The sequence below is a fragment of the Carassius auratus genome, unplaced genomic scaffold (assembly GCF_003368295.1).
Source record: "Carassius auratus strain Wakin unplaced genomic scaffold, ASM336829v1 scaf_tig00029765, whole genome shotgun sequence".
Classification (NCBI taxonomy): domain Eukaryota; kingdom Metazoa; phylum Chordata; class Actinopteri; order Cypriniformes; family Cyprinidae; genus Carassius; species Carassius auratus.
Window position 1 is genome coordinate 30,474 of NW_020525792.1, and position 24,070 is coordinate 54,543.

Consider the following 24,070-nt stretch of genomic DNA (forward strand, 5'->3'; position numbering starts at 1 on the left):
TACCAATAGAGGACCTATCTGGGACGTTCTTGGTTATCTGGTCACGTTGGAAGGACGTACTGACGACGTTGTGGGTTGGTAATGTGATGGTAATAAAATTACGGGCATGCGACGTCGTAGTTACGTTGTCAATTGGTAAGTCATGGAATTACCAAAAATTACCAGTACGTTACGTAACTGTTACGTAGTGTGTAAGCAGGGACATTGTTTTTTTTTATTTTTATTATGCAATAGAACAACAACAAATACAATTACAAAGACAAAGTAAGAACAAGAGACAATGAGGGTTACAAATAATACTCCAAAAGCAGACTATGTTAGCTTATAAGACTTACACCATGAAAGAGTCTTACATGCAATAGAATTATTAGAGCTTCTTAAGGAATTTACATATCAAAATCTTTCCTGAAAATAAAAAAGTAGGGAGTTTTCTTTGAAAATTTACACTTGTGAATGTAAAATTTGGCACAATAAAGCAACAAAGTAATAATAAATTTACAGTGAGAAGGGTCTAAATTCAAAGAGCAGCCAAAAAACACAATTTTGGGGGTTATACAAAAGTTTGGATATAAATATTTCTTAACAAAGTTGGAAAAATCAATCCAGAAGACTTTACAGTAAGTACAGTCCCAAAACAAGTGATTGATCGTTTCTTCATACTGAAGGCAAAAGGAGCAATTGGGTGAAATACTATTGTTAAATTTAGCAAGTTTATAATTTATTGGATAACAATTATGTATAATTTTAATAGAGACTTCGACAACTTTATTAGATAAGAAGAATTTTATTTTAAAGAACTCACACAAGCAGAAGCAGGGACATTGTTATGATTGGCCCAGAGTAGATGTCTTATCACCGCGTTCTGAACTTGTGTGCTCATACCAGTAATTTTCCTTCTGCGTTCACACACAGCAGAATTCCTGCAATTTACTGGTAATGTTACAACTTCTCATACCGGTAAATTGCCGGAACGAATTTACCTGTATTTTTCAGCTTAGGCTGGTTTTAGCTGTTTTTTTTTTTTGTTTTGTTTTTTTTTTTTAAGCAGGGAGGCTAATTTTTTTTTCTTCTGTGCATTATAATGAAGACTTTATAAAACTGCACAGCATTTTTAGCTTTTTAATCAACACTCTGTTCTACAACAACACATTTATTATCATGTATGTCTATGAAAGACGATCGAACCAATCAGATTAGTTATGGGGCGGGGCTGCACGTGCATATGCAGGCTGCAGCCGGGTGCTTCTCTATATTAGCCGATCGCCATGTCTCATGTGGACTCATGTATTCTACATTAATTTGCTTTCTTCATTTTACAGTAATGCTATATTGTAAACTATTTACAATACTATTATGAGTTCTCGCCGTTTATTGTGAGTGGAATGTCGTAAACGAAACTAAACTGCGAAGTTTGGGTACAAATATTTTTTTAAGGTTGTAGAGTGATGTTACCTCAAAAAGAGATGCTTTTTTGCACATTTATCTTGTTCTCTTTATTTTGTTTTTTATCTCTGACTGGTAAGTTATAAACACGTTTTTATTTTATTTATTTTTTCACTTCTAATAGCTACAGAGTAATATACTGTTGAAAAATGTTTAAAGGGATTTCAGTTAAGTTAGCTGTTTCTGATCTCGTTCTTCTCGTGTGTTTGGTGATGCAGATGCAGATAAGTTATTGGCAGTGATGAAGGGAGATTCTCTCACGCTACACCATAATCTCTCTGTTTCTAACATACAGAGAAATGATGAGATCGAGTGGAGGTTTGAAGGCACTCGCATCGCTAGAGTGATTGTGCCCAATTCAGAATATTATGATGAAAACACATTCAAAGACAGACTGAAGCTGGATAATCAGACTGGATCTCTGACCATCACAAACACCAGAACCACAGACTCTGGACTTTACCAACTAAAGACCATTATAGGGTTTAAGGAATCAATCAAGAGATTCAATGTCAAGGTTTATGGTGAGTAGAGAATAAGTGTAATTTGAGCTTTCATTTATATGTTCATAGCCTAATGTGTTTATGTTCATGCTAAGTGAAATGTTGATTGTACTGTATTTTATTTTATTTATTATTATTACTTGGTTTTGTTATAATATGTTGTGGAGCCAAAGACACATTTTCACTTGTGGACAATGAAGTAAAGTAACGTAAAGTTAAGATAAAATAGGAAGGGGTGATATCGCGCTCACTCACGCTCCGTTTGAATTGTTGTAATTTCACGATAAAATGGACAGAATTTAATCAAAAGTAACAATAGGTTATATAAAGCTGTATATTCCCCTTTAAAGTTCCACGTGTACAGTGGTTAAACCTATTTGTTCGGAACTCATTCGTACCGAACCTAACCGAAAGACACGTACCGAATATGTTTATTACCGTTACACCCCTATATCTACTTCAGAAGACTAGCATACTGTGGTCCAAAGTCGAAAAGACAGGAATCAGGTTTGTTCAGCTGGAAATGACAGTCAAAGTTTTCAGAAGGAAGTAGTTGTACATTATCCCTTAAAGTGAGAAATGTTCTGTCAGTAAAATGACTCTCCTCAGAAACTAACTCAAAATATCTGAACAATGCCTCACACAATAACACAAACTTTAGAAAAGTTCCCTGACAAACACCATAAAAATGTCCATAGTTTATATGCCACACTTACTACAGCTATTGTTTTTAAAATAAAACTGGTACAGTTTTAGGATTTAGGAAAATCTTGCACCGTTTAAAGATTTTTATTATTATTGCAATGATAACTATAGTCAATATAGACTAGTGTTACCATAATATGAGGTTTATTACAATGATTTCAAAAATATTACTTTTCATGTCATGTGACTAGTCGTAATGTGAGGTGTTTCACATACACCAGGGGTCACTAGACTCAGTCCTGGAGGGCTGGTGCCAGGCAGAGTTTAGCTCCAACTACTTTCAACACACCTGCCTTGAAGTTTCAAGTATACCTAGCTAATCATAGACTTTGATGATATAGTTCTGGTGTGTTTGATTAGGTTTTGAGCTAAACTCTGCAGGACACTGGCCCTTCAGGAACAAGATTGGTGACCCCTGACATACAGACAGACTTTTTTATATGAATGGTGTTGCACAGAGTTAGATTTTCATTTTCACTGACTGAAAAGCTTCTTTGTAAACCTCATATTATAGATATTTTTTCAATCTGTATATAATTTTATCGAAAGCTTTTTGTGATGATGCACATTACTTATTTAGTTTGTAATGAGTTGTCATTGTAATTTGCATGTGTTATGTCTGAACTTCTATCACAGAGTGAAAATGTAATGTTAATTTATTTTTTATTTTTTATTAACTGTTATTAAACTTATTCTTCCTGGTTTGGTCACACAGATGTAGAGAAGTTGCCAGTGACAGTGGGAGATTCTCTCACTCTAAACCCTAATCTTACTAACATACAGAGAAATGATGAGATCGAGTGGAGGTTTGAAGGCACTCGCATCGCTAGAGTGATTGTGCCCAATTCAGAATATTATGATGAAAACACATTCAAAGACAGACTGAAGCTGGATCATCAGACTGGATCTCTGACCATCACAAACACCAGAACCACAGACTCTGGACTTTATCAACTAAAGACCATTATTGGGTTTAAGGAATCAATCAAGATATTCAATGTCACGGTTTATGGTGAGTAGAGAATAACCATGTTATTCCTGTTGTCCTCTTCATATTCTTGCTATAAATGGTAGGGTATCAGTAAAATAGCACTAGACAAAGGCACCAGGTAACTATATTGATAGGAAAGAAAGAAGATTAGATGCAACGTGTGGCTCGATTCAGGTAAAGATAGCAATGTAAAATCAACAATAGGCTATATCATAATCAGACTAAAATAGGCCTAATGCGGCCCATGCATGTGAAAGAAATATTAAAGCATAGTCTAAGTTTATTTGTTTTTACCCACCAAAAAAATAGTCTAGCTTAATTTCATTTTTTCAATTTTTCAAAAAACAAAAAAACAAAAAACAAAAACAAAACAATAACAACAACAACAATAATAGGCTAATAATGATCAAATCAAACAGTTTGTCAGTTCTCTTTTTACTTTTTGTTCGTATTTCGATTTGTTGTTAGTCACTCAAATAAATAAAATATAAGAAAACCGTTTTTTTTTTTTTTTAACAGAAGAGAGTAAAAATGTGGGTGACGTAATATAATAACATGTCAGTGTGGGTATTGTTAACTGAAACTTTTCAAATGCTAAGATAAAATAAAATTTTAAATAAAAATGTCATTACATTTTTAGATGAAAAACTTTAACTGAAATTAAAGATGCTGTCTCAGCAACAAAATAAGTTATTAATTAATAAATTAAGTAAGAAAAAAAGAAAAAAACACTAAAATAAATATAATTTCAAATACAGCGTTTTAAACAGTATTTACACCGCAAAATACGCCATTGTAATTACAAACAGCATAAACAACATGCGAAAATAGGTCAATAGCCCTATTCGGATGGGACTAGTTTTACAGGGGGTCGTTAGAGAAATCTGCGTTTCTCCTCCTGTCTGTACGGTTATGACGCAATCGTTAGCCTATTTTTACAAAAACTGTTTCTACAGGGCCATAATGTAACATAGAAGGTAATGGAGCCCTTTATACATTGTCGTGTATCTTTAAAAATAAATAATGGACAAAAGGAGTCTTTAAACGCCTCAGATGTAAAGTTATTCGCTGGCAAAGTGTCGCCAAAATGAATGGGAGTCAATGGGAATGCTAACGCAAGTGAAGTTCTGCTACAAGATGACGGCACCCGGCCGACTACAACTTCCGGTCGACTTCCTTGCCGCCTGGTAATAATACTAATGGCAATCATTCTGAATGAATGCAATGCACGCATACAGAGTGCGTGATCTCTGTGACGCCCAGATGCACAAAACAGACCCTCCCACCTCTGTAATAAACACGGAGATGTTAATCCCGTCCGAATTGGTACATGAAAATCGCAGACGTCAGGTCAGGTGTTAAGAATAGAAACTCAAACGTAGTTTAGAAAAAACGAGTCCCGTCCGAATAGGGCTTTTAAAGACTTAAGCCCTATTCGGACGGGACTAGTTTTACAGGGGGTCGTTAGAGAAATCTGCGTTTCACAGACGTACTTGGTGATTTTAATCCCGTCCGAATCTGCCACGTCTGTGTTTTTCTCACACAACCTCTGTGATAATTCCAGAGCAAATTACCTACCGTTTTTCAGCAAACTCAGTGATCCTCTGAGAAAACTAATCCCGTCCGAATGCGAATGTCTGTGATTGCCGGTGATATTTTATTTCACAACGCGTTTCCTTGTGTGTTTTGGCCAACGTGAATTACCGTAGATGCTCTTACCGCGCGCATGTTTCATATATTTGCTTAGCGGCAAATAAATAATAATAAAAAAATAATACAAATAATAAAATCAAGAGCAAGATCGCGTAAACTGTTAATACCGGCTATTGTAATATCCGCATCAGGTAAGATTACTCAGGTTCATTTATGTACTCAGTTACATAATGTTTTAATTACATTTAATAAAAACAAAAGAAAAGAAAAGAAAAACAAGTTAAACTAAAGGATCCACACATTAACATGGTTTTGCTATACTAGCCATTTAGTATTTATTGTGTAATAATACTAAGGCAATCATTCTGAATGAATGCAATGCACGCAAACAGAGCGCGTGATCTCTGTGACGCCCAGATGCACAAATCAGACCCTCCCACCTCTGTAATAAACACGGAGATACTAGTCCCGTCCGAATTGGTACATGAAAATCACAGACGTCAGGTGGCAAGAATCTAAACTCAAACGTAGTTTAGAAAACTAGTCCCGTCCGAATAGTGCTTTAGAGTTTTAGGGTGCATGAAAAACGCAGATTTTTACGGCGCTCATGTTGCCATATGACGGCGTAAGAAATGCTGTTTTGGTTGAGTGCGCGTCATTTACAGCGTTTTGTTTATAGACTAATTAGCCACGCCCATTGATTCCTGATGCCAGTTAATTTGAACAGTTTTCACCCAATAGGTATGGAATAAAATCACTGTCAAAAATAATCGTACATAATTCAAAACATGTGTGTGTAATTTTAATATACTCGTGCGTAATTTAAAACTATTGTACGTAATTCTGTTTTTGTCAAGTTGGATTCCAAAATCTACGGCCCCGACAGTTTACAGATACGCGATTTTGTGTGTTTTTTAGAGTACAACTCAAAAATGTAAGACTGTGACAGTTTACAGACATGGCGCTTGTTTTCACAATAGCTCTGTTACACACGACATGCGAAATTGCAGCTGTGTCCAAATTCAGGGTCTGCATCCTCCTTAGGATCCTTCATGTCCTTCGTGTGCACTTTGGGCAGTGGTACAGTCAAGGCATGAGGATCTAGTACAAGAGGCTAATCATTCAGAGTAAAGTTACTGACAGTGCTTGTCTCCGTCTTCTAATGTTGACAATGTGCCTCTGAAGGAAAGTCAGTGTCTTTCTCAGGTGTGGTGGATATGCAATGTTGAAAGCAGAATACACACAGAAGGCTGTTATGAAGGCTTCATCATGGCTGATGCACTGGCACACATTTGTTCCATCTTCTGTCACCACACTGAGCCCTCCTCCTGTGATTGCCATTTTACAGTCAGTATCCATCAGGTGTATGGTAGGAAAGGTGTAGCCGGGTCCCCCTTTCATAAAATAAATAAATAAAAAGAATAATAACAATAATAAGAATAACAAAAAAAAGAAAAAAAAGAAAACACTTTTCAGATTCATCAGATTCTGTTGCATCCTCTTTGGCTCAGACAGTGTAGCTACATACACTGCAGAACTGCAGAAACAATCAGAAGCTAATGTATAAGGTTCACAATATACCATGTCTGTGATTGCCGGTGATATTTTATTTCACAACGCGTTTCCTTGTGTGTTTTGGCCAACGTGAATTACCGTAGATGCTCTTACCGCGCGCATGTTTCATATATTTGCTTAGCGGCAAATAAATAATAATAAAAAAATAATACAAATAATAAAATCAAGAGCAAGATCGCGTAAACTGTTAATACCGGCTATTGTAATATCCGCATCAGGTAAGATTACTCAGGTTCATTTATGTACTCAGTTACATAATGTTTTAATTACATTTAATAAAAACAAAAGAAAAGAAAAGAAAAACAAGTTAAACTAAAGGATCCACACATTAACATGGTTTTGCTATACTAGCCATTTAGTATTTATTGTGTAATAATACTAAGGCAATCATTCTGAATGAATGCAATGCACGCAAACAGAGCGCGTGATCTCTGTGACGCCCAGATGCACAAATCAGACCCTCCCACCTCTGTAATAAACACGGAGATACTAGTCCCGTCCGAATTGGTACATGAAAATCACAGACGTCAGGTGGCAAGAATCTAAACTCAAACGTAGTTTAGAAAACTAGTCCCGTCCGAATAGTGCTTTAGAGTTTTAGGGTGCATGAAAAACGCAGATTTTTACGGCGCTCATGTTGCCATATGACGGCGTAAGAAATGCTGTTTTGGTTGAGTGCGCGTCATTTACAGCGTTTTGTTTATAGACTAATTAGCCACGCCCATTGATTCCTGATGCCAGTTAATTTGAACAGTTTTCACCCAATAGGTATGGAATAAAATCACTGTCAAAAATAATCGTACATAATTCAAAACATGTGTGTGTAATTTTAATATACTCGTGCGTAATTTACAACTATTGTACGTAATTCTGTTTTTTGTCAAGTTGGATTCCAAAATCTACGGCCCCGACAGTTTACAGATACGCGATTTTGTGTGTTTTTTAGAGTACAACTCAAAAATGTAAGACTGTGACAGTTTACAGACATGGCGCTTGTTTTCACAATAGCTCTGTTACACACGACATGCGAAATTGCAGCTGTGTCCAAATTCAGGGTCTGCATCCTCCTTAGGATCCTTCCTACCCGGTTGAAGGAGGATGGGTCCTCCGATGACCGCAAAAACCGGAAGTCGGTGTTTGTGAATTTGGACAGCCTACCCTTCTTTCAGTTCCCTCCGTTGCTCATATCCTGTCGCCTAGCAACCATGACAGGGCTAAGCAAGACGCGGGTGAAGAGCTGATCGTTCTCTCCCTGGAGCTTTATAAACACTTCTGTCTGCTCTTTCGTCCTTAGACGAACAAATAAGCTGTGTGTAAGGGGATATTCACACGGGCAGTAAGGAAGAAGCTAGTTTACGAAAGTAAACTTTTTTTTTTTTTTTTACATATACACGTACAAATGTAAAAAAAAAAAATGCTTAACGCTAAAACAAAATGCCTAACTAGAAAACCACTGAAAATATATATTTTTGAAAAGCCAGTTTTTAAAAAAACATCGAAAATAATACTCCTCCCCCACTCCGCTACTGCTCGCTTCGTCCTGCCGAAAAGAATTATGGGATAGGTAGGACGCGAAAGGATCCACCACACCCATCCTTCTAATTCGGGGAAAAGGAGGACGCATTTGTGGGCCGCATTTGAAGGATCCTACGAATTTGGACAGCCTTCGTCGCGGCGCTGTGACGTAACATCCTTCAAATGCGTCCTCCGAAGGATGTAGACCCTGAATTTGGACACAGCTTATGACTACGAAATGCGGTGCGAAACGGCTGTCAAAAATACGTCATCAAGGTCACAGGCATTACTATCCGAGGGAAGATCAATCGATTCAACAAAGAGTCATACTTTTAATCGCTATTGGCCTATAGATTCATAGAAAGCGATAAATTAAACACATAATCCTATAAAACCAATTTAAATTTATCCAATGTAAAAACAGCTTTAATGTAAATAATATTATTTTAAATTACTTTCGAAAGTACCTTCAAAACGGCTTACTGACGTAATCACCACGTTTAGGGCTTTGTTTATCAATAATCAAAAACAGATTACAATTATTTTTGAGAATACAAACGTCTCTTAACACGGTTAGTCGCACTTGATGTTCTTAAGTTAAAGTCATTTAAAGTCAGCTGTATTTGTTAACATTAGTGAACTAAGAAGAACAAACAACGTACAGCTGTATTTTTAATAAACTAACAAAGTTGAATAAATACTGTATCAAATGCATTGCTCAGAGTTAATGTTAGTTAATACATCAGTCAACAAATTAAACTTTATTGTAAAGTATTACCACTAGAAAACTAGGTTTTGCCTGATAGAGAAAAATTAGTAAAAAAAAAAAACTAATAAATTTAAAAATTAGTCAGAAGACTTTAGTACTCTTGTTTTAAGTGACATTATCCAATTAAGCAAACAGACACAGGTTTATCCACTAAAACATTTATTTAGCTTTCAGTTTCAGTCACCAATTCAAGTAAAAAAGATAGATAGATAGATAGATAGATAGATAGATAGATAGATAGATAGATAGATAGATAGATAGATAAACCATTCATTAATTCATTCTGTAGTAGCAGCACATAGAAAATAATCCAGCAAACTCTTTGTCTGGAAAGAAATCTGTGAAGATGCCCTTCTTTCCAAGACCACAGTATCTACAGCATCACACATCTGCTGAGCTCCAGCTCCACTCTGTGTGTCTTCCTCACATCTGGACTGACAGACTTCCAGTCAACCATACCTACACAAGAGAAAAATAAATGTTGAGAGATTCAAACAATAAGTAACCAGTAAGTAGAATAAAATATCCAATAACAGAAGCGCAAAATGTCTGAGAGTGCAAGTCTGTAGCCAGACACTTCTCCATTATATTATAATACAACTGTACTACTGAGTCTTCACTGAGTAACAAAAGTACATATGCTTCCTGTGCATGGTTTCTAAAAGAATGGAATCAGAAAGAAGTTGACTGGCACTCATCTATACCACAGGTTAGACTAATATTTACATTTATTCATTTAGCAGACGCTTTTATTCAAATTGACTTACATATGAGGATAGAGTGGAAGCAATCAAACACAACAAAAAGAGCAATGATATATAAGTGCTATAACAAATCTCAGTTAGCTTAACACAGTACACGTAGCAAGGGCTTTTAAATAATATAATAAATAAAAAGAAAACAGATAGAATAGAAAAAGAATAGAGCAAGCTATTTGGTTCATGTGCATGTACCACTCCAACATGTTGGAATAACTTCCAAAGAGTGAATGTCCTTCGTGTGCACTTTGGGCAGTGGTACAGTCAAGGCATGAGGATCTAGTACAAGAGGCTAATCATTCAGAGTAAAGTTACTGACAGTGCTTGTCTCCGTCTTCTAATGTTGACAATGTGCCTCTGAAGGAAAGTCAGTGTCTTTCTCAGGTGTGGTGGATATGCAATGTTGAAAGCAGAATACACACAGAAGGCTGTTATGAAGGCTTCATCATGGCTGATGCACTGGCACACATTTGTTCCATCTTCTGTCACCACACTGAGCCCTCCTCCTGTGATTGCCATTTTACAGTCAGTATCCATCAGGTGTATGGTAGGAAAGGTGTAGCCGGGTCCCCCTTTCATAAAATAAATAAATAAAAAGAATAATAACAATAATAAGAATAACAAAAAAAAGAAAAAAAAAAGAAAACACTTTTCAGATTCATCAGATTCTGTTGCATCCTCTTTGGCTCAGACAGTGTAGCTACATACACTGCAGAACTGCAGAAAAAATCAGAAGCTAATGTATAAGGTTCACAATATACCATGCATTTCATGTTCTTGTATACACTGATAAATCTTACATTGTTTTCTAAAACTATTGCTTTAAATTTTTAACAGATGGGCTAAAAAGGTACAGAAGAATATTACCTGAAAAGATATGAAACAATATTATTTTACAGTTGATGAGTTTTTTCCTTTAACATACTCACTCCAGTAGGTGTCCTGAAGTATGTGTATTTTTTGAGTACATCCTCCACAGAGATTCCTTCAATGCTTTCTCAGCGTCTCCAGGAGAGTGTTACTGTCGTGTGGTCTTTGACAGTCCATGTGTCGGGATGTGTTTCACTTTGTAGCATATTCACATGTGCCTCAACAGACATTGAATCCTCCCCATCAAAAGTTTCCTTCATCAGAACAACAGAAACAGATCATGCTTAGACCGTGACAGATCTAAAAAAACATCTAAATACTTACTGAACAAGGTGCTTTAGATATAAAAATAATAAGAACATTGAACTTCATAAACATTAAGATGATGCTCAGGCAGTGAAGAAATACAAAAAGGATTTTAATATCTCTATTACAGTATCTTCCTTACATTAACCTGCACTAAGTGAAAATGTAAAATTGATTAACAGTGCAAAAATAAATTATGCATATGGCAGTGTGCTTACATATTCTACAATAACCTGCGAGTGGAGCACGTTCTGCTTTACATTTCAGGTTTAGGGTTGTGTCAGATGTGCTTAAAACACAAACTTGACTGATTGTCATTTTCCAGCAAATAAAGATTACAACATCTTGTTACTACAATATTGTGCGTGATTATGTTGATAGCGATAAATCAATGGTTTAAAAACAATTTAACTTACACTTAGTCATTTCTTTCTGTATGTATGTGCTAATTTGCATAAATATCACAACAGATCTAAACATTGGGTATAGCCAGGTGAAAATGTCTTGTTCGATTTTGTTGATAACAGTAAAATACTTCATATTAAGGTCTGAATGGAACTCATTTAGGCTACCCGTGAGCATTAATACAGAGAGGCAGGAAGAAGTACTTTAGAAACCTGCCTTTATTAGTTTGGTCCGTGGGACTGTTTCTGGAGATCTACTTTTTATTTTGCCTACCTTTTGTCTTCTGCATTCTCCTTACTATTGTCTCATGTTCTTGCCTTAGACTCGTCCCCCAGAAACAGCCCCAAATATAATCTCTTAAAAATTAATAAAAGAACCAGCCTAAGTAGGAACCAAAGTACTTCTTCCTGCCTCTCTGTATTAATGCTCATGGGTAGCCTAAATGGGTTCCACTCAGATCTTAATATTAAGGCATTTTACTGTTATTTGTCAACAAAATTTAACAAGACATTTTCACCTGGCTAGACAGATCTGTTTGTGGTATTTATGCAAATCAGCACATATTTAATTAGATTATGCACCATTTATCAATGTTAACAAACGATTACTATTTCTGTAATATTGATACTCTCTGTTATTAGTTATAACTAACGTTAACCCTTAAACACAGGGGTCGTCAAGTTCGGTCCTGGAGGGCCCGTGTCCTTCAGAGTTTAGCTCCGACCTCATGACCGCCTGGAACAAGTTTGATGACCCCTACTTAAACATGTCAGATTAAAACATAATAATAATAATAATTAACTTACCTGAGACGAGGTGTGAGCGCTTGGCTGCTGAGCCGCCATTTCGGCGCCAGTGGTTTTAAAACTTTGGTGGTGCGCATGCGCACTTCGTTGAATCGATTCATCTTCCCTCGGATAGTAATGCCTGTGACCTTGATGACGTATATTTGACAGCCGTTTCGCACACCGCATTTCGTAGTCGTAATTTCGCATGTTGTGTGTGTAACAGAGCTATTGTGAAAACCAAGGGGCAAGGAACTCGACCGGAAGTTGAAGTCGGGTGGGGGCTGCCATCTTTTAGCAGAACTTCACTTGCGTTAGCATTCCCATTGACTCCCATTCATTTTGGCGTCATTTTGACAGCGAATAACTTTACATCTGAGGCGCTTAAAGACTCTGTTTGGCCATTATTTATTTCTAAAGATACACGACAATGTATAAAGGGCTCCATTACCTTCTATGTTACACTATGGCCCCGTATAAACAGTTTTTGTAAAAAATAGGCTAACGATTGCGTCATAACCACTCGGCTCTCTGTCGCATTACCGTACAGACAGGAGGAGAAGCTCGCAGGCAATTAACCTAATATGGCGTACTGACGTTACATTTTAAAATACTATACAAAATAATGAATCAGAATACTTACTCCTGCTCACTCACGACAAAGAACTCCCCGCTCAAGCTCGCCGTCTCTGCAAGATTAACGATGGCAGTTTGCACGCACAGCCACTTAGAGGATTTACATCTGGCAGACAGGTTGCTGACGTCGTCAAGCTTCGTTTGAGTCTGCGCGTCAGAAACGGAAGTGCTAAAAAACGCTAAAACTGGGCTTCATTTGTCTCAATTGAGTTCCAATGGGGTCGCTGTGTCCATTTCTTTTACTGTCTATGGTGAAAACAAGCGCCGGGTCTGTAAACTGTCACAGTCGTACATTTTAGAGTTGTACTCTAAAAAACACACAAAATCGCGTATCTGTAAACTGTCGTGGCCGTAGATTTTGGAATCCAACTCTGACAAAAAACAGAATTACGTACAATAGTTTTAAATTACGTACGAGTATATTAAAATTACACACAAATGTTTTGAATTACGTACGATTATTTTTTAAAGTGATTTTATTCAATAATAGGCCCTTTTAAATGCTGCTCATTAAAACTGTTCGGCTGGTCACAAATTATTTTATATTTGCCTGTTAAAATTTTATTTTGAGAAAATTTGAGTTGTGACATCAACGGAGAGAAAAAACTGGAATGTGAACACCGGGTCAGATGTGATCTGCGAGATCCTGCAAACATCAGGTAAGAAAATCTAAATCTTATTACCTTTCAAAATTTGTAAAGTATAACGTTACCCAGAGTTTATAGGGTAAAGGACATAACCTGCAGAAGATAAATACATGTTTGATTGTATTTTTGTATTCTGTATCACAGATGCTAAAATTAGCTGCTCATCTGATCTTGCTGTTAATTTGTTAATGGCTGTCTTTTTGAGATTTTTATCAAAATTTTCTGATGTGAATGCCATGCTTTAGGTGTGTTATATTTTTAATCGTACAATTATCTCAAAGATAACATACTCTGTTTGTGTTTTCTGGATAATCACAAATGTCAATACAATTTAAATGAATTAAAGATTGTCTAAAGCAGTGGTTCTCGAAGTGTGGTATGAGTAGCAGTAACGTTAGTGGTACTCAATCTCCCTCTAGTGGTAAGCAGAGGAATCACTATTAAATATAAATTAATGTTATACATTATAATTAATTTTTTCTTTTTTTTTCTTTTGTTGTTGTTTTACATTTAAGTAAAGTACAGTTTTTATTTGATTTTGGTACAACAAATTTTAAATAATAAAAAAAAATGGTATTATTATTTACCTGTATGTAAGCACAGTACAGTGTTAATGTTGAAGTGGTGACAGTTTATATTCTTATTAAGTTGGCTTCAGAAAGCCAACTTACTGAAATCCTATTTAAACTTCTTCTTCTTCTTCTTCTTCTTCTTCTTCTTCTTCTTCTTTTTGGACACTAACTCCTAGACCGTTCCAAGCTACATACTCCAAACTCGGGTCATACCTTCATACTGTTCTGACTTGGTGTGCTATATCTTTTCAGACTGGTTTGAGATCTGGTTCGATCTATCTATCTGTCTGTCTATCCTAATAATATGCTAATCATGCTAGCAACATGTTAGTCGCATACTAGTCATGCTAATAACATGCTAGCAACATGCTAAACATGCTAGAAACATGCTAATCATGCTAGAAACATGCTAGCAAAATGCTAATCATACTAAAATCATGCTAGCAACATGCTAGTCGCATGCTAGTCATGCTTGAAATAATGCTAACAACATGTAAATTATGCTAAAATCATGCTAGCAACATGTTAATCAAACTAGCAACTTGTTAGTCGCATGCTAGTCATGCTAGAAACATGCTAGCAACATGCTAATCATGCTAGCAACATGCTAGTCGCATGCTAATCATGTTAGAAACATGCTAGCGACATGCTAGCAACATGCTAATAATGCTAGAGAAACGTTAGCGACATGCTAGCAACATGCTAATCATGCTAGAAACGTGCTAGCGACATGCTAGCAACATGCTAATAATGCTAGAGAAACGTTAGCGACATGCTAGCAACATGCTAATCATGCTAAAATCATGCTAGCAACATGCTAGTCACAAGGTAGTTATTTTAGAAACATGCTAGCAACATGCTAATCATGCTAAAATCATGTTAACAACATGCTAGTCGCATGCTAGTCATGCTAGAAACATTTTAACAACATGTTAATCATGCTAAAATCATGCTACCAACATGTTAATCAAACTAGCAACTTGCTAGTCGAATGCTAGTCATGCTAGAAACAAGCTAGCAACATGCTAACAACATGCTAATCATGGTAAAATCATGATGTCAACATGCTAGTCGCAATGCTAATCATGGTAAAATCTTGCTAACAACAAATAGCCGCATGCTAGTCATGCTAGAAACATGCTAGGAACTTACTGATCATGCTAGAAACATGCTTGCAACATGCTAATCATGCTAGAGACAGGCTAGCAAAATGCTAATCATGCTAAAATCATGCTATTAACATGCTAGCAACATGCTAATCATGGTAGAAACATGCTAGTCAAATGCTAATCATGCTAGAAACATGCTAGCGACATGCTAATCATGCTCAAATAATGCTAGCAACATGCTAATCATGCTAAAATCATGCTAGCAACATGCTAGTCATGCTAGAAACATGCTAGCAACATGCTAATCATGGTAAAATCATGCTAGCAACATGCTAATCAAACTTGCTAGAGACATGCTAGCGACATGCTAGCAACATGCTAATCATGCTAAAATCATGCTAGCAACATGCTAGTCATGCTAGAAACATGCTAGCAACATGCTAATCATGGTAAAATCATGCTAGCAACATGCTTATCGAATGCTAGTCATGCTAGAAACATGTTAAGATGTTAATCATCCTAAAATCATGCTAGCAACATGCTAATCAAACTATCAACTTGCGAGTCGCATGCTAGTCACGTTAGAAACAAGCTAGCAACAAATTAGCAACATGCTAATCATGCTAAAATGCTAACAACATGCTAGTCGCATGCTAGTCATGCCAGAAACAAGCTAGCAACATGCTAATCATCATCCTAAAATCTTGCTAGCAACATGCTAATCAAACTATCAACTTGCGAGTCGCATGCTAGTCACGTTAGAAACAAGTTAGAAACATCTTAATCATGCTAAAATCATGCTAGCAACATGCTAGTCATGCTAGAAACATGCTAGCAACATGCTAATCATGGTAAAATCATGCTAGCAACATGCTTATCGAATGCTAGTCATGCTAGAAACATGTTAAGATGTTAATCATCCTAAAATCATGCTAGCAACATGCTAATCAAACTATCAACTTGCGAGTCGCATGCTAGTCACGTTAGAAACAAGCTAGCAACAAATTAGCAACATGCTAATCATGCTAAAATGCTAACAACATGCTAGTCGCATGCTAGTCATGCCAGAAACAAGCTAGCAACATGCTAATCATCATCCTAAAATCTTGCTAGCAACATGCTAATCAAACTATCAACTTGCGAGTCGCATGCTAGTCACGTTAGAAACAAGTTAGAAACATCTTAGCAACATGCTAATTATGTGAGCAACATGCTAGTCGCATGCTAGTCATGCTAGAAACATGCTTATCATGCTAGAATCATGCTAGCGACATGCTAGCAATATGCTTATAATGCTAGAAACATGCTGGCAAAATGCTAGTCATGCTAGCAAAATGCTAATCATGCTAGAAACATGCTAGCGACATGCTAGCAAAATGCTATTCATGCTATAAACATGCTAGTAACATGCTAGTTGCATGCTAATCATGCTAGAAACATGTTAACAACATGTTAGCAACATGTTAATCATGCTAGTCGTATGCTAAGAATGCAAGAAACATGCCAACAAAATGCTAGTCGCATGCTAGTCATGCTAGAAACATGCTAGCAACATGATAATCATACTAGAAACATGCTAGTCACATGTTAATCATGCTAGAAACATGCTAGCAACATCCTAGCAACATGCTAATCATGTTAGAAACATGCTAGCAACATGCTAATCATGCTAGAAACATGATAGCAACATGCTAGTCGCATGCTAATCATGCTAGAAACATGCTAGCATCATGTTAATCATTACTAAAATCATGATAGCAACATGTTAGTCACATGCTAGAAACATGTTAGAAACATGCCAACAACATGTTAAAATCATGCTAGCAACATGCTAGTCATGCTAGAAACATGATAACAACATGCTAAACCTGCTAGCAACATGCTAGTCGCATGTTAGTCATGCTAGAAACATGCTAGCAACATGCTAGCAACATGCTAGCAACCAACATGCTAATCATGTTAGATAAATGCTAGTGACATGCTAGCAAACATTCTAATCATGGTAAAATCATGCTAGCAACATGCTAGTCTACTACGCTGCTGAAATTTAATGTTGCTCCTTATGGTGGTACTTAGAGAGACAAATATTTTCCTAAGTGGTACATTGTATAAAAAGTTTAAGAACCACTGGTTTAAAGGAATGGTATAAAATGAGGCAGTGGTCCTTTTTAAAACTTTTCAGTAAACCATTTCTTCTTTCCCCTTGTAGAGTCATCAAGGATCCAGCATATTGGAAAATTGCTTAGGAATGTTCATCTGCTGCATTGCACTGTCACTTCTGCTAGAGATTCATTGACCTTTTGTGATAGGTTTTGATTTTACGTGGATTAATAAAAATGTACTTAAATTTGATTTGACTTGTTTTACTAAATACACTGAATAGCTAGGATTCTGATTAAAGAAGTGTAAATGTGGGCTCTAAAAAACTGCTTGTGAATGATTAGTTAATATTGCAAACTTTCATCTGAATACATTGTGTTTAATAAATAATGTTGTTTCAAATCCCCTTGTTATTAAAGAGTAACTAAACCTTAAACCAACTTTTTTTTAGTTAATGATCTGTAAGAATGGGGCTTTATTAGTGCTGTTCATTGATTCGAGTAACTTTTTTGACATTTGAATATAAAGTGTTTCATTCTACAATATATGCTGTAAAAACGTCTAAGTGCTGCCTTCTTTAGGTTGAACGGTGGCTACTGCAGTTGATTTTTCCTAAGCCCCTTTCACACTGCCATTCCGGCAAATACATGGGTAAAGTGTTCCGGCAATTGTTCCCGGGTCGCTAGATTTTGCACTTTTACACTGCCAGTGATTACCTGTGATATGTGCGTGCAGAATGTGAGGAACTAACTGATCTCTGCTTCATTACAGTTTGCACATATTTTTTCATCGCGAACGTTGATCTTCCTTCAAAACAGCCGGTAAAAGAGTCGCGCGTTAACGCGCGTCATCACTTCGACACGGCATTAAATCTGGATTTTGTTCACACAGCGCTCGTCCCGGGTTGAACCGGGTAATTTTACTAGGTCCACGACCCGGGTTCAATGCCGGAATCAATCCCGGGACATGTTTGCTTTCACACAGAAGGCGACCCGGCAATGTTCCAGCTTTTGCTGGGTCCGACGTGCAGTGTGAAAGGGGCTCTATTGGATGTTGTGGTGGAAAGTGACGTAAGCGGTGGCAGATGACGTAAGCAGTTTCCAGCTCACCACGCCCCTTGCAACGAGCTACCACACCCTTGGCAGTATAAAACCATCTTGTTCCGTCAAAATTACTGTAGTGAGTCAGCCAGTCAGTAGTTGGAATTGCTAGTATTGAAAACGACCAGGATAGACTATTATAGCATCTATTTAGCATAGCATTTATATACTTATTTAGATTATTTTGTGTAGCCTATGTAGTTAATTAGCATAGTTGTTAGTGTAATGTTGGTATTGTTAGAAGCATAGTTAGTAGCATAGCTTCAAGTTGGCGTAGATTTATCTGTATTTAGTACAGTGGTCAGGATGGTAGGTGCAGTGTTGCTGGTTGCGACAGCACTGCTGGACTGCATAGTTTTCCAGCAGACTTTAAAATTAGGCGCCAGTGGTTGCATGCACTTGGCCTGGAAGACCGCAAGTTCCCGCCTAGAGCTTGAGTGTGCAAAATGCATTTTACGTGGGATTGCTTCTCCAAGGCAATGGAGGTGGAAATGGGCTTCTCCACACAGCTCGCGCTGAAAAGTGACGCATTGCTGATCGCGGTGTGGGAGTTAAGACCGCAGTTTGAGCAGCTCGAATTGATATGGCTCAGGCCACAGACACCTCGATATCCTCTACGTCAGGTGAAGGTGGGGGAGAAAAGTCCTCTACTTCAAATGAACACTCTGTTGCAAAGCTACTTTCGTCACTACAGTCACTCTGCATTTTAGCGACTCTGACAGCAGCTATCAATTAATCCGTCACCACGGGTCTCAGGTTCACACCCACCTGCTCAGCCCTGCCCTTGTTTCATCCCCAGGGGTGGATCTAGAAAAATATTGATGCGGTGGCGAGAAGGGGGCAGGAATTTTTGATGGGTGGCAACATATGGAATATATACTGAATTTAGTCACAGTTATCACAGTTTGATGATAAATATATCTGCACACTACAAAAGGACACAGGCTATCATTTACAACTTAATCTCATGCAATCAATGTCTTGCATTTGAAACAGTTCATATAAGGAATAAGTGACCATACCCCTTAAGCACCACCACACTCACTTATGCATACAGTATGCATCGACATGTAATTAAGAGCATTATAAAAGGTTCAGTGTTATCAATATGTCAATTTATTATAAGAAACACAAGATTTTAACAGCCATTGACATTTCCAGCTGGTGAGACTCAACTGATTTTCTAATGTTTAGTGTTAATCACCATCTAACTCAAGCAGTTAAGAGCTACATTTAACCTTAGATGTTATATGAATATGGTCCCTGAAGATTAGGTTTTATTAGCTGACAATAATAATAAATAAATAACCATTATAGGCCCAAATACAAATGTACTTTTAGAAATTGTTTTTGAAAAATATGGTGTTATTGTTTTGGCAAGCTTAAATTAAAACTTCTATGAAAACTTGTGTGATATTCCTTTAATATAATGTTTTAGTAGATATTTTTTAACTATATTTTACTAAGCAATTTCTTAGATAATTTCTTTGAGTTAGACCAAACTTTTACTTTGGTGGGTTGTAACCAGAGTTGCTGTTTTTTAATTAACTATTATTATTAGGTAATAGGCCTACTTGAAGTATAGCATACTCTACTGTGCAATAGTACTAGATTTCAGTTTGAATTTCTTCAAAGTTTTACCGAAATTTTATTTTGACAGGTTGTCGTAAAGACATTGCCGTTTCTGTCAGTCTGTGTATGCGATATGAATGAATGACAATAGTTTTATCAAATGAAATGGTGAAATCCTCTCATAGCGCGTTGACGTGCACATGTGCAGCCTACATCATGCATCAATATAGTTTAGAGCTGAAAACACCACGCGTGCTTCAGAGTGTGTGTGTGAATGCGTGTGTGTGTGTGTGCATGTGTAGTACAGCACACATTCCCAGAGATGTGTATAACAACACCTTCAGGGCCGCTGCTGGCCAGATGTGTGCCCATAAGCAGGATTGTATTGTTGTGCCCCCCTTCCTCAAATATGATAATGGAAAAAAAATGGAAACTACTATAGGGGTGAAAAAAGAACTTTAATCAAATTAAAAACTAAATGAATAAATTGTATTATTTACAAATCACAATTGTAGCTCTCGACATTTACCTGTGGCTATAACTTTATTATGACTCTAATTTATTTTATAGTCTCAAGCATTCAGAAATCATGCAAAAGGAAATTAAGCCGTTTTACTATGATAAAACCATGGTTTATGTTTGTAAGTTGTAAGTTATGTTATATTAAAAATGTATAATGTGTGCATTGTAGCTGACACCTAAATGAACACATTATAATACATGTGAAACAGTAGCATAATTTACGTATGATTTACAGGTTATTATAATAAATATCAAACATTTAATTCAATTGTACATTACAGCTGACACCTGCATGAACAATTACAGTTGTTTTTAGGACTATAAGTCATTCTCCTCAAATGCTACTGACGTTAGAAAAGTGTATACCAATATCTCATGTAACTTTAGAGACGGTCCCTAAATTTGAGACTCCTCAAACGTCCAACGTCAAACCAACGTTTGTTTTTTTTTTTTGTTTTTTTTGTTTGTTTTACTTTTCTTTTGCGACGGTACTGAACACCTTTAATATTGGAGACACTAGTCCATATCGAGATTTGATTAAATGCTCTACTTTTGATTTATTCATTCAAAAATGGCTGAATTCCGTTACGTTCTGCTTTATACAACAAGTTCCTTTTCCGCGATTCAATCCCTGTCGCTTTTACAACACATAGGGGTGAATTTATGAATGAATGTGTGAAAGTTCTGACACAAAACGAAGTTGTTACGTATCCTCATGCTTTTTAAAAGTGGGTAACGTATCACCCCTTACGAAAAATAACCATGGTTTTATTATAGTAAAACTGTAGTAACCCATGGTTTTTTGGCGTGTTGACTACCATTTGTATAACCACAGATTTACTACAAATACCATGGTTATACTATGGTTAATTTAGCAAAAACCATGGTTAATTTGTGGTTACCATGGATTAACTATAGTACACAGCAAAATCTCCAGTGTTAATTTAACACTCTTGAGTGTGGATTCATATAAACACTGAAGCAGTGTTAGGCCGGGTTCACACCGCAAGCTGCAGCAGAGCAGAAGCAGCGCGTTAGCAGCAGGTAGGCAGAGCAGAAGCAGCGCGCGCCTATTTTGCTTTCACACCGGCAGCGGAGGCAGCGCGCAACTGAACAGCAGATTTTGGTCAGAGTGCTCTATAATGGTTACGTTCGCATTGCTTTATTTCCCATTTAAAATACATTTAAATAAAAAGACTTGGCAAGTTTTTAATTAATAATTTCATTGTTACTTTTGTTGCATCTTTGTTTTCCTGTCTTTGTTTTCCGTGCAGTACGTGTTGTTGATAGAAGAAAGGCCATCGCGCTATATTTGTTATTAAGGAGACTAAAAAAGACGCAGACTTTGGGTTCATCCCATTTACCGACGTAGGAGAGAACATGGTGCATATTACCATCTTGTCACTGGGTTTGTTTGCAATCAAATTTAACAAAACGACACCCTGAAAACCAATTTAATAAACGGTTTTAAATTATGTGTATTGTAAATGGTTCACAGCCTTGACTTGCTGCTCATCTTGAAATCAGCATTTACTTGTTTATTATATATGCATGTATCACCTGCTTTTGTTATTTGTGTGCTTATGTGTAATTTAGAAATTGTAAATAAATGGTTCCAATTGAATCAATTTTGAATCAAATATTGAGTTGTTTGCTCGTGTGCCAGCGAAAGCGTCAAAAACACTAGGTATAAAATTAATTACCATCTGCAATAAGAGCCGCTGCAACTTCATCCCATGCTTTTTCCTTCTCCTGCAAGTCTTTGTAAAGTACATTGTGTGGATCATAAAGAACTTGATATTTCTCAACTTCCACGATGAGACGAGAGTCGTCCATTATTGTCTTTCCAGGTGCACTCTGGAGACCACTGCCTGTGACACCACGTGCTCTTGTTTATGATTGTCAGCACGACATCCGTTCTTCTGCCAATATATAGGCCTAGTTAAAAGAATACGACAACTACTAATAATAAATAAATCTCCAAGGCTAAACTAGCAATATAAATTAAAAGTTGTTTTTGTATTTCGGCAAAAAAAAAGTCTATTTTGGATAGAACTGTAAGTACTTTAACAGATTTTGTAAAAAAAAAAATATGTATATTAAAAATAAAATTATAATAAAAAATAGAAAAATATGTGATTTTAAATATCATACATTTTTTATTTAATTTGCTAAGAACACAGTAGATATCATTAATGCAAAATTCCTTTTTCGTTTAAGTACATGTGTAGTTTGGCCATGATCATTATCTTCTATACAGATTTTTTTATATTAATTTTCTTTCCTAACATACTCTAGTTCTTGTTAAAACACCCTAGATGTGCTTTTTTGTGCAGTTAGATCACTTTTTATGTGAAATCATATTTATTTTGTCCATCAAATGTGTACTTTCACTTTAACTGAGCGTCAGCAGCGCAGCAAAAATAGACCCAGCGCCGAAACGATCGCGGCACTGCTGCTTCTGCTCTGCTTCTGCAACGCTCTGCCGCGCAGCCTCTGCGCGCGGTGTGAACGCTCTCATCTGTTAACATAGGCACCGAAAAAAATACGCGCTGCTTCTGCTCTGCTGCAGCTTGCGGTGTGAACCCGGCCTTAAAAGTAACACTGAAGCAGAGTTGAAGTTAATGTGATAATTAAGAAGTTAATTGAGTTATGATTGAGCATTATTGAAGACACCTGATGTTAACAAGCATAATTACCAACCAAGAAAAATCACAATTTGTGTGTCACCATTATAGTGGTCAGTGTTTGCTTTACTTGTGATCTTGGCTTGTGGCTTTTTATATTTAAAATTTGTTTGGCAAGCCAAGAGCAAAAGTCATCGGGTGATGTTGATTATGTTTTAATGTAGTTGTTGTTTGACCTGAGTTACTTAACTAATTTACAGTGTTTTCTCTAAATAAAACTTCCATTATTGATTGTAACAGCTTTGATTCCACAATGAAAGTGTCTGCATTTTCTATACATTTTGTAGCCATCTTTTGCAAGTGATTCTGATTTTTTTATTTTTTATTAAAAAGTGTTTATTTTAGGCACACACAGATAACAAGAATCAGCGTATGAATCTCAACAATGGTGACAAACAGCATATTCAGATAAACAGATCTACTCTGAACATCACAAAACTAGATACTAAAAATTCACATAAAAACAGCAAAAATAAAATTTTGTTAGAATAAAAAGTTAAAAAGACAGTTCAGCTCATAAATTATTCATGCCACAATGCATGATGGGAGCCATGGATGAGTTTTTATTGGCTACAACATTGGCTAGCTTTTTTGATGGTCACCGTTGTTGTGATGCTCACGCTGATTCTTGATGTCTGTGTATCTAAACTAAAGATTTTTTTTTCTTTATGTAAAACTAACTTTTAAAAACATGTAACATTATGCCAAAAAATGCTGGATTTCTATTGTTTTTTTCCCCACTTAATTTATGTATACATTAAAGAAACCTGTACTTACGCATTCAGGTCACTACATGACAATTAGCTCAAACCACAATCAATAGCACACATGATTGCCTTTGCTCTGG

General features: G+C 36.5%; 1 protein-coding gene across 1 annotated transcript in view; it reads left to right on the forward strand.

Annotated features, from left to right (window-relative positions):
* Positions 1-1,272: 1,272 nt before the first annotated feature.
* The window catches only part of LOC113079888 (SLAM family member 9-like), a 38,073-nt gene continuing 15,275 nt past the window's right edge, over positions 1,273-24,070 (forward strand). Inside the window, exons 1-3 of the mRNA XM_026252119.1 lie at positions 1,273-1,518; positions 1,662-1,967; positions 3,367-3,663. Coding sequence (XP_026107904.1) covers positions 1,446-1,518; positions 1,662-1,967; positions 3,367-3,663 — 676 coding nt within the window. The 5' untranslated portion in view covers positions 1,273-1,445. The remainder of the gene's footprint in view (positions 1,519-1,661; positions 1,968-3,366; positions 3,664-24,070) is intronic.